At 45.2% G+C, this 12,320-nt stretch overlaps 1 protein-coding gene across 7 annotated transcripts in view; it reads right to left on the reverse strand.

Moving 5' to 3' along the window:
- Window positions 1-12,108, reverse strand: part of TSGA10 (testis specific 10) — an 89,948-nt gene extending 77,840 nt beyond the window's left edge. The window contains exons 1-3 of one of the 7 annotated variants that reach the window (XM_075916692.2): window positions 12,048-12,108; window positions 6,453-6,566; window positions 1,074-1,289 (exon numbers count right to left, since the gene is read on the reverse strand). In XM_075916692.2, the coding sequence (XP_075772807.1) occupies window positions 1,074-1,289; window positions 6,453-6,566; window positions 12,048-12,056 (339 nt within the window). In that variant the 5' untranslated portion in view covers window positions 12,057-12,108. Of the gene's footprint in view, window positions 1-1,073; window positions 1,293-6,452; window positions 6,567-11,434; window positions 11,658-11,759; window positions 11,992-12,047 lie in introns of those variants that run through there. The other 6 variants (XM_075916708.2, XM_075916689.2, XM_075916690.2 and 3 more) reach the window with 6 other exon arrangements.
- Window positions 12,109-12,320: the final 212 nt, after the last annotated feature.

Genomic DNA, 12,320 nt, shown 5'->3' on the forward strand with positions numbered 1-12,320 from the left:
ATGTATTCTTGATCGTATAACTCACTTGGTTAGGCCCAATAATGGTACCTCTCTTCCCTAATTTAAACTAGAGATATGGAAGTGTAAACAGTTACCCGATAAGCCTGGGCTCATCGGTTAAACTTCATGTTTACATGCAGGGCTCCCTCGGTACTGCTGGCTTTGCATCTGCTTAAAACCACCTTCCCTCTGCATGTAACATGCAACTACTGAAATTTTCAGTGGATACGTGTTTACCAGAATAAATACATTTTAACATTCCTAATCTAATATATAAAGGAGAATGTTTGTCTGTTTGTGGTCTAATAACTTGGACACTATGAGAGCTACTGCAACCAAACTTTACATGGGATAACCTTTTGTCCAGAAAAAGGTATTAAGGTACTGTGGGAGGGAAGAGATGAGAGATGGATGCCTCTCCCCAGGGCTGCACGGAGCTTGGCAGTGAGGAGAGAAGCGGCTTCCTGGGGGAAGCGGTGGGGACAGTCACTCACTAAGGCCGGCAGAGGGATAACCTGTCATCCAGGAGGTTTTAAGGGACTGTGGGAGAGAAGAGATGAGAGACCAACGCCTCTCCCCGGGGCTGCACAGAGCTTGGCAGTGCGGGGAGAAGCGGCTTCCCGGGGGAAGCAGCAGGGACAGTCACTCACTAAGGCTGGTGGAGGGACAAGGAAGTGGAGGGTGGGCTCGGGTGCCAGCAGCAGGCACACGGCTCCCTTCCCCCTCCCTCCTCTCAGGCTCTTCACCTCAGTTATATCAACTGTCCCAAGCAACGCTGGGTAACTCTAGCTAGTTTAAACATAATTCCTTGCCCTTGGACATTCAGTCTAACCCATTATTGGGAACTCTATTCAACACTTACCAGGTTGGAATGTTCCAATTTTCACTCCCCAATACTCCTTCTCTCCTTTATTCATTTGTGAGTTTTAAAATTAATATTTTAAATTAAGACAAACAAAAATAATTTACCATCAGGCAAAGACCATGGCTATAAAGTTTCAGCCCAAAAGGTTGAATTTTGTAAACTTACTGGCTCCCACTATAATATGTGTATTTTATTTCGAATTAAATACCTTTGCTTCCTCAAGCTCCTGGTCAGCAGTATCCAATACTAATTCTTTTTCTTTTTCCAGCTGTTCAGCTAGTTCATCAACTACAGCAAGTTCTTTGCACAGATACTCATTCTTATTAGTCAGACTGTCCACCTGACTCTCCACCACCTGCTTTTTATCAAGCAGTTGCATAACATGTTGCTCTAACTCATGGTTTTTCTTCTTTAGTTCATCAATCTACTAGGACCAAGAAGAACAAAGACATTTACTTTTCTTAATATTAGAAGACATACACAGGAGGCATTTCCCAGCAGAAATATTTATCTACACTAAACTGAATGCATAGCAAGACAATGACAAGCCCAAGCTTTTCATTAATTTACACCAGAAACATTTTGTACAGATGTAAATGACTATACAAAGGTAATGGCAGTGGGAAAGCAGACTGCTAAATTCAGGGTTGAAATTAGAAATCTGCTTCTGTGTCTCATTCATCCTAACTGTTAACTTTTGATAGCAGCTCCACAGCTTCTTTGCTTGTCTTCTCTATGTGATGTGTCTCACAGGGCTATCTATCCATTTGCTTTATGGACATGTGCTTCTGAATATGCATAATTGGAATATGCTTCATGAATGACATTTCTTTTGTCATTTGAAAAGTTGTAATCTGCTGAATGTGTATATTTTATTTGTGTACATGTAACATTCCTGTATTTGAAATTAGAAAATATGAAGTATAAACCTGTTTTACTCATATAGGCATCCTAAGTGAGGGCAATTAAGGAAAGTTTGGAAACTTGATGTCTCATGGATAAGGACAACAATCTACATAAGGGTTTGTTTTTTCCTTTGGACCTGTCCAAAGGAGTGGTTGAGAGAAGCCACAAGGACATGTGTTTAGATCACCTGATGCTGGGACCCATCTTGGTCCTTGTACTTCTCCACTGAAGGTGAAAAAAAATTTAAACTGAACACAAAGGGTTTTCTGCCTTGGGCAAAAATCTACATAAAGGTGGGAAACCAAACAATAGAGGCAGCTGCCAGATGTCAGGACACCCCTGCTTACCACCCAAGATGACTAATGGAAATATCTAAGACTAAATAGAGGGAAGGATCAGACACAGGTTGGGAGGCTTTCCAGCCTGTGAAAGAGATGACTACTATTAGGGTAAGGTATTGCATGGAACAAGTTTCTTAGCGTATTAGGCTTACTTGGTATGTTTTATTTTGCTTAGTAGCTTACTTTGTTCTGAGTGCTATTACTTGCAACCATTTAAATCCTACTTTTTTAATAAAATCACTTTTGTGTATTAATAAACTCAGTGTAAATAACTGATTCTTTGGAGGGGCAAGCAGCTGTGCATATCTCTCCTTATGCAAGAAAGAGGGTGGGCAATATTAACTTGCTCAGTATAAAACTTGGATGCATTTATCTAAGATTCTGGTCCTACTGGGGCTGTAAATTTAGGTACTGTGGCAAGACCCTTTAACTAAGCCAGCTGAGCTATTATTAACATCTGTATTACACTGCTATGGGTTGTAATCCCACCATTGTGTCAGTGTTGAAGGAGGCAGGAGGGCCTGGCTTAATAAAACCTAGGAAGATGAGCTGAGTGATATTTCAGCATCTCAAGTGTCAGTCTCAAGGAAATCTCTGTAACCGAACCCATCACAATGTGTACACCATTTGTTGGACTCCCAGTGTGACATGTAACCCCTGGCATTGGGGACACCCTTTGTCACCCTCACAAACTGAGCTGCTACAGCAGTATTCCTCTAATACTTCTGGGAGAGGAAAGGCTCTTTAGCTCTGCCTGAATATCAACTAGTCTTGCTCACAGAGGTGTTTGCAGGTGTCTTTTCCACTATCTGCTTGTGGGATCTATGTCCTTCATCTGGTAAAAGCTAGAGGAATACACTAGGTCCGTTATTGGTGAAGACTGTTACTATCTCCCTAAAAGGCAGGGCAGGATATGTAATGTTCTTTATGTAAGGGGACTGTTACCCCTTACTAAAACTCTGTGGGAGTTTTTTGGTTTACCAGCTTCAGAAGGGGAAGGGTTCATGAGACTGACAGACCCCAGAGACAATGGAAAGCAGTCAACACTCCAGCTCAGCCTGACTGACAGGTTGTAAGTGGGGATTGTTCTGGCTCTGTCTCTGAACAAACAAGCTGTGTGCAGAAGAGGTCCTGCAAAGACAGAGAGCTGAAAGAGGAGTACAAGAAGAAGTCCTGCAGCGACAGAACCAGACACAGACAGGCCAAGCAGTGCAGACCCTGTGTTGAGCAGCAGACTGGCAGTGCTCAGAAAGCCAAAAGGAACAGAGAAGCAACACAAGGAGCTGGAACTGGCCAAGCAGCACAGCCTGCAGCTGGATGTGGTGAGCTACTGGGACCTGCAAAGTGTGGGGAAAGGCTCTGGACTGGGAGAGGGGTCTGGCCACTTAGAGACTGAGGCTGTGTGGTCGCTGCCAGTGCAAGCGTGTCCAGCCTGCAGCCCCTTGCAGCACATCCAGGGCTTCTAAGGAAGAGACTGTGAACTGTCCTTACACTCTGCAGACTGCTGTGTTGATGTCCCTGTGCTACAGAGCAGGGCTGTGTGTTCTCATTTAACCATTCTCATTGTTTCTTATTCTATTCTCTTTAATCAGTTGATGTTTAATAAATTGTATTTGCTTTGAACCTTATGAAGTGATCACTGGGCCAAGAAGGCCTGCAGTGTAAAGAGAGCACCTCGGAGTGGGGACACCCTAACTCCTGCCCCTAGTGACTACAAGGTCAGGGATTAAGCCCCAGGAAACCTGGGCCCAGCCTTGTTGGGGTTTCAAGGGCTCTGCTACTCAGGAGAGTGGAGGGGGAGCCCTCAGGATCAGGGAGCCGTGGGGTAAAGGAAGTGGGAGCGGGGACTCAGATCCTTTCGCTGGTTCATTTCACCGGGGTGTATAGAAGCCAGGAAAGTTCCCCACAAGGGCGGGACCATTCCCCCGCTTACATTTAGGAAACTGCTTCAGAAACAATCATATGCCTGTGACCTTGCCACCTTTCAGTTTACTCTGACCCTCTCACTTTTGGGGAAGGTCACTGAGAAAGTTGTGGCAGACACTCAGGCAATCGCTTGAATCCTTAAATTTTAGAGATCTCAGTCAGTCAGGTGTTAGACCTAGCATGGAATAAAAACTGCACTGGTGAAGAATCTCATAGTAATTGGTAAGGTTTAAGTGTTCCTAATGTTATTATTGGATCAGTCAGCTGCAATCAACATCAATAACCACAACAATTTATTGGGGTATCTGCAGACATGAATAGCAGTCAACAGAATCATTCTTATCTGCGAGGCCTCAAATGGTGTGGGTGAAATGTTTCTTTTAGAGGATTCTATCTATTGTAGGGAGACCGTATGTTCCATTTTGGCAGGAACAGTTCCTTTTTTCACTGTCTCAGCCATCCCTACTTTATCACCAAAACTATGCATTTGTGCTGTCTGTAAGGTAAGGATATTAAATATTGATTAATTGAATAGTCAATTAACCTCACGTATTCTTCTCAGTTACTCGATTATTCCTTAGTCCCTGGGGGTGGGGCCAGATGTATCAGAGGCAGTAGCATGGGGTGCCAGACAGGAGCTGGTCCATGAGGGGAGCCAGTTTAGAAACCACCTCTCCTCGCGGACTGACTGCCTGTCGCCCCATGCTGCTACCTCTGTATCAGAGGTAGTAGTGAGGGGTGGCAGCAGACCCTGTCCAGGGGGCGGGTCTGAACTCCTGGACCCAGCATGAGCTGGAACTAAAATGGGCTGCTGGCCAGCCTGCTAAAATATTTTCTGGCAATGGACGGGGAGTGAAAATGTATGTATTCTACAGCATTAACCAATACATTTTTGCTTATTGGCTAAACAACTATACTATTACATTCTTACTGTAAGGCAGAGTGAAGATCAGCAGCTGCTGCAGGAGATGAGCTGAAGGCAGCACTGTCTGCCAGCAGTAAAACAGAGAGCGGTGGCTTCTGCCTAGGACACAGCTGAAAGCAACTGTGCCCATCAGCAAGGGTGTGGAGAAACTTGCTGTTGGTGCCTTCAGAGCTGACCCTCAAAGGGTCAGGAGGCTAGCCACAGTCCTAGTGGAGAGCTCAGCAGGTCAGCCCCAGCTCTGGGTGGTGTAGAGCTTAGGTCTACGCTAGCCCTTGGCAGCATGGGGAGGGCAACTCTTACAAGCTTCGTACAACAGGTAGGAGAGGGAGGGCAGTTCAGGTGAGCTCCAGGCTGTCCTGTTCTTATTTTAAGAAATATCAACATCCTTGTCATTTGGGATACTGCCAGGGCTAATTTTGTCGCCCCTATTGTTCAACTCATATACAATATTAACAGAGTTAGCAAGGAAATATGAGTTGCAACTGAAGAGAATCAGCTTCACATTTCCCCCACAACTGATCCAGCTCGTCCACTGGAATGATTAACCTAACACAGTTAAGAAGTAGAATGGATAAAGGTGAAGTTGCTGAGTCTTCAGACAAAACCAAAGTAATGTCAGCGAGGTCAAAATCTGCACACTTGGTTGGAGGGAATACATTATTTGTTTACATGTCTTTATAGTTATAGCATAAACAACATAAAAAATGACAAAAACAACAAAGATGAAACCAGCAGCTTCTCAACACCTTCAAACTTGAACTAACCAACCACAGTAAAAAAAATTTCCATTACCCCCGCACGCAACCTATATCATCCTCTCTGTCTCCAAAACCTGGCTAAATAAACAGGCCCAGAAGCATGCTATACAGGTCATTTGATTAACCTATTTGATTAAGCGATAAGGGCACCTCTGACTTTGAACTGTAGCAATAGCCCTGCCTGGCTCTTTCTACACTTCAAAAGCAGAAGCCCAGCAGGGAGCACGGGGTCAGCAGGGGACTGGCCCTGCATTCCCTGCAGCACCTGAGCCTTTGAAATGTACACGAGCCCTAGTGGGGCTCTCAAATATTTCAGACAGGATCACAGCAGAACCAGCGTGAGTAGAGACTGCTTCAGTCCCTGCACCGTTTCCTACTGTGCCTCTACCTTCTGTCCCTGTCCTCCCCGTAGACAGTGCTGGGGGGAACCAGCTTTAAAGCTGGTTCTCCCCAACACCGGCTCCTGCTCCCCTCCCTTGCTTCCTATCTCTCTGATAGGGGCAGCAAGAGGGGGAAGCAACTAGTTGCATCACTAGTTGACTATCTGATAAGCTTACTAGATTGATTTGATTCAGTAACTCTCTTCAGTAAGAAAAATCTTGCCAGCTCTACAGATTGTGACACTGATTTAAATAACTAATGTTAGTGCCGAGTTATTCCATTATATAAAATTATCAGAATTCCTTTTCTTACAAACTGCCACCAAAGCAAAAAGAAGAAAATAAAACAACCTTTAAATACAGTTTATGGATGACTTTGTCTTTGTTCTTAGCCTTTTCCTCCAATTTAAAAGGTTTCTCACTGTCAGATGCTGGATCCCTTCTATGATTTTCTCTTGTTGTTACCTTTTGGGGGAAATGGAAAATAGTATAAAAAAATCCATCTGTGGAATGGTATTTAGGCATCAATTATGAACTGTGACCTTTGAAAATGGGAGAAGACATTACCTGGTAGATATTTCATATCACTTCCCCTTAAGGTACTTAACACCACACACTGTAAGAACCTCCTGAACTAACATTGTTCATGATCTAAGAGGATGCACCAGAGAAGCTAAAAGTTTTGTCCATTTCATTTTTAAAAACAAACAAAAGGGTTTAGTTTAGTCTGATCGTGTAGTAGAATTGTTCTACAACCCCACGCACGCAACCTAGATTTTGTCACTAGTCTCTAGCTCCACTGACTAGGGAGGGTGATTTAACTCTAAAGCATACAGATTTTCCATTTCTTTGGCATCAATTAATAGCCACCATCTTTTACAAGGATAATAAAATAGCAAACATAAAAGCAAATATAAAAAACATTTCAAGAGAAAATGTATATCATAAGGGCCTCACACTACAAAGGCCTAATATTTTCACTTGGGAAACAATAAGACTCAAATCTGAAGGTGAGAGTAAACAGGATTCTATAAATGACTGTGTGTAAATATACAAAAAAAAAAACCACAAACAAAAGACAAAAACAAAAATCCTTACATTTAACCTAATTCTACCAGTTGCTTCAGGGGATAGCCAAGTTAGTCTGTATAGGATAAACTTAAAAAACAAATGGTGTGGTAACACTTTATAGACTAACAAAACATGTAGATTTAGGTATAACCTGAATAAAGCAGTAATAAAAGAATATATTGGAAACTAGTTTCAAACTTCTGAACAGCCTGAATACCAAAAGGAAAAAGTGGAAAGTTGGACAAGAAAGCCATTACAATAGTCAAGCTAAGAAATAACTGAGTCATACAACTACATCAATTTAGTAACAAACACAAAATATTACAAATATTAAAATCCACACATTTTAATTATTGACTAACATATAAAACATAAATTAAACCACAATTTATAAAACTGGGAATTAGGACTTAATCCAAAACTAGTGAAATCAACTGGGCTGTGTCTAAACTGGCCAGTTTTTCCAGAAAATCAGCCGCTTTTCTGGAAAAACTTGCCAGCTGTCTACACTGGCCACTTGAATTTCCGCAAAAGCACTGACTATCTCATGTAAGATTGTCAGTGTTTTTGCAGAAATACTATGCTGCTCCCATTCGGGCAAAAGTTCTTTTGCGCAAAAGAGCCAGTGTAGACAGCTCAGATTTGTTTTCCGCAAAAAAGCCCCGATCGCAAAAATGGCGATCGGGGCTTTTTTGCAGAAAAGTGCGTCTAGATTGGCACGGACGCTTTTGTGGAAAAGCATCTGTGCCAATCTAGACGCTCTGTTCCAAAAATGCTTTTAATGGAAAACTTTCCGTTAAAAGCATTTGTGGAAAATCATGCCACTCTAGACGTAGCCCTGGAGTATTTCCATTGACTTCTGTAGGTGCTGGATCCGTAATGCAGAAAACAAAAGAATACTGCTTGGAAGCAAAAAAAGTATTGTTAACACTTATATTTTGTTCATAATAAGAAATAAAAGCAGCCTGTTGCTGTCCTAAAACAAAATAAAGTTACAGTTCATATATAAATGAATAAAGTTACAGTTCATATATAAATGATACGTAAAGCATCAGAATGAAGGAAAAACAAAGCAGTGGATCCAAAATAGAACCTTACAGAATACCCACTGATTATTCACAGGAGTGAAACAAATTCCTGTTGTAAATCCAAAAGATAAATTACTGAGCTAAAACTCCAGTTATGTGCATGAATTAATGTTGTTGCATACCAAATATATGCCCTGACCTTGCAAACTCTTCCACAAGCACGTAACTTTCAATGTATTTGCAGGATTGGGGCCTCCTACACAAATGAAGTGCAATGCGCCTATCAGTTGTGTCAAAAATTATAGAAAAAAGAAATAGAGAGAAGCCAGCTAGAGACACCCCAGAATAAAAGAGTATAACAAGCAAGCAAAGTGAACAATGTGATGGCAGAAGACGTCATACTATGTTAATTTTACAGTTGTTTTTAAGGGGTGTTCCTTCTGAGGGGATAAAGTGAATGCAAAGAAAAGGGTATGGAGGTGAAAGTGATGGGGCAGGGAAGAAGAGGAAACTGAATGCACTGTGAGAAAAAGAGGTTTAGAGCAAACAGAACGGGATGGAGAAAGTCTAGTCAAAACTGCAGAAAGTTGGAGTACATCTATACAGCAGTGTTCTTTTGGAATAACTGAGGGTATGTCTACACTAGCCACTCTAGTTCGAACTAGGGAGGCTAATGATGTCATTCGAACTTTCAAATGAAGCCTGGGATTTAAATATCTGAGCCCGGGATTTAAATAATACTCCTCATTGCAGGAGGAGTAACAGTAGTTCGAATTAGGAGCTTTAATTCGAACTACCTAGCCCGTGCTGCGTGTAGCCGCGGGCAGGTAGTTCAAATTACTGGGCATTTAAAAATGGTGGTGTCTGGGAACATGCAAATGAAGCCCAGGATATTTAAATCCCGGGCTTCATTTGCAAGTTCGAATGACTACATTAGCCACCCTAGTTCGAACTAGGGTGGCTAGTGTACACATACCCTGATGTTATTTCAGAGTAACAAAGTGCACATATACACAGCAAGCCGTTATTTCAAAATAATTTTGGGATGGAGGACTTCTTACTCGGACTCCTGTAACACCCATTTCATGAGGAGTATGAGAAGTCAAAATTGAAAGAAGAACGTTTTTCCTTTGACTTCCTGCTGTGCCAAAGACCAAATTAAGCTATTTCTACTTCAGCTATACAATTGACTGCAGTGTAGTTGTGCCCTAAAAGCCCAAAAGTCTATTTGTGCAGCTCCACCTACCAACTGGAATAGTACTGAAATAACGACTACATCTAGTCCTGAAAAATCAAAACTATCTTGTCCATTAGACTGTAAACTCTTCAGGGCAGAGGCTATCACTGTGAGGCCTCGTTGGCTTTATGGCATCACCACAATAAACAAGATTATTAGTAATGAATCATTAGTAATAAGCCCAAGGATCTCAAAACATACAACAAACTCTTTGAGGCAGTAGTGGGTAGATTATTATAATTTTATAGGACGACAAATTTAGTAGAGAACCAGCTCTACAGAGTCAAATTATTAGAAACGTTTTTGTAATAAAAAATGGCAAAACTGACCACATGTATTCAGCATTTTAAACAAACTAAAAAATAAGACAAATGCTAGTAATTAAGGCTACATCTATGTCAGCGGGAGGCATAAGGATCTTGCTCAAAAGGGTTTTTCTGCGCAAAAAGGAGCCATCTACCCAGTGCTTTTTGCACAAAAACCGCCTGCACAAAAGGAATCCGAGGAGGAAATGCAAACGAGAGTGTGATATATGCAAATGAGCGCTCCATTTGCATTTCCTCCTGCTGAGGAGGATCATAGTTTAGACATAGCCTAAGAGTTTGAGTCTACTCCAATTAAATTTGAATTTCCCCAGTACCGTATTTTCCGGCGTATAAGGCGACTGGGCGTATAAGACGATCCCCTAATTTTTTAGTTAAAAGATAGGGTTTCGTCTTATACCCCAGCGCCCCTCCACCTCCTTTGCTCCCGGTGTCCCTGGTCTGCTGGAGACGGTCCCCAGCAGACCAGAGGCACCGGGAGCAAAGCCGCAGCAGCGGCGGGGTCCCGCGCCTCTGAGGCTTTGCCAGAGCAAAGCCTCAGAAGCGCGGCACCCCGCCGCCGCTTCGGCTTTGCCCCTGGTGCCTCTGGTCTGCTGGGGACCGTCTCCAGCAGACCAGGGACACCGGGAGCAAAGCCTCTGAGGATGCCCCGGCAGCGGGACAGCCCCGGCGCGCCTGGGCTGCCCCGCCGCCGGAGCCCCTCCGCGGCTTTGCAAAGCCTCGGGGGAAGCCGGCGGCGGGGCATCCCAGGCGCGCCTGAGCTGCCCCGCCGCCGGAGCCCCTCCGCGGCTTTGCAAAGCCGCATACCCGGCGTATAAGACGACCCCCGATTTTGGGGGGATGTTTTTTAACATCAAAAGTCGTCTTATACGCCGGAAAATACGGTAATTTCAAAGAAACAGGATTGCGCTATAAAAATGAATGGGGTAAATTGGTTCAGTTAAAAAAAGTGGTCATGCTTTGGAAGAAAATGTAATGATACACTTTATATCACAGACAATACACATGCACCCTGATTGCCTAGTAATGAGCACATAAAAATAAAAATCAGTTACTGAATGTAAAAATAAATAGTATTTATCACAAATTGCAATGAAAGATATTAGATGTAAAATACTGTATAAGGGTTAGAGTCTGCTGCTATAAAAAAATTAGAAATCACTGGATCCAGCCATGAAAAAAGCAAAACTAGCCTTTCACATGTTAAAAGTATCTAACAAAGCCTGGATAAATTTGCTTTTAGCTATTTCTTTCTAAACTTCTAGATCAGATCTACTGGGGGGGAGGGGCACGACAAAACATAAGTGATGCTTTCATAGTCCCTTACTGAAACTTCCTAACTTATTCATTGCGGGAAACATTCTATCTATCCACTGTCTTGAGAAAGTAACTAGACCAGAAGGTCTTGCTGCAATAACCTTTCGGAATTCTCTTTGCCTGAGCCGCTGTGGGTGACTGGAGGGGGACAGAGATTAACCAGTAAAGAAAATAACTTTTCTCCATCCTGATCACTGTTACGGTGAGCAAGCAGCTCTCGAGCCCGTGCTACTATATTCTGAAATTTCTGCAAACCCCCGTGCAGATTTGGCCATGGCTTGGTGGGGGGAGGGGGGGGGTGTTAAAGCGAACTCCATTGTCTGCATAGAAGAGGCGCAGTAAAGACAAGGCGCTTACCCATCGTTGTCTAGCCACACAGGACGCTACGGGCACTCAAAGCCCAACGTCTCTCCATGCCCCCTGCCTAGAGTCAAGCCGTCACCATGGTGATTGCGGGGCTACCCCGCGCCTCGCTTCCCCAGGCGGCGCGGGAGCAAAGGCTGTTGCCCCCTCCCCGCGCGCTCTGGGAACCCGCCCCGCGCCGGGTCTTACAGGAGAGGGCAGGTGGGGGAGGGGCGAGGGGGGGTCTTCCCAGCGCAGGCGGCGCTCCCCCCCCCACCCCCGCGCAGCGCAGGGCGGGTCCCCGGCTCCCCCCCCCCATCCGGGGAGGGGGGGTCTGTACCTGTGGGGCACGCGCCGCTTTCCTCCTCCTGCGCCCCGGGGACTTTCTGGCGCTCATGGCGGCGGCGGCTCCCCCGGCTCTGGCCGGACTCCGCCGCCCCCTCGCACTTACCCGCCTCGCCGCCCGCCTCTCCCGCTCCCGCCCGGCAGCCCAATCAGAGAGCCCCGCAGCCACCCGGGCCGGGGGGAGGGGGCAACTGCTCAGAGAGCTCCCCCACCTGCCCCGGGCTCCGACCAGCCGCCCCTCGGAGCCACCGGCTCCCCCCACCCCCTGCGCCTCTCCTGTTACCTGCTGCATTAACCCCCTCGCTGCCCTGCGCTCCTCTCCCGGCCCCCGCCCCGTTCTAAGCCGCGCGCTCCATCCCCCCCAACCGTCGCTCGCGCACACAGCGGGTCGTGCGGCGCGCGCTAGCCCCGTGCCCTTCAGCCTCTCGTGCGGGCAGCGTCGCTGCAGAGCCGGGCGCCAATGGCTATGTATAGCCCCCCTTTGCAGAGCCAGGGAGCTCGCTGCGGCCCCGGTAATGCACGGGATGGGGCGGGGGGGGGGGCAGAACCCCAGCCT

The sequence above is a fragment of the Pelodiscus sinensis genome, chromosome 1 (assembly GCF_052426305.1).
Source record: "Pelodiscus sinensis isolate ZL-2025 chromosome 1, ASM5242630v1, whole genome shotgun sequence".
Taxonomy (NCBI): Eukaryota; Metazoa; Chordata; order Testudines; family Trionychidae; genus Pelodiscus; species Pelodiscus sinensis.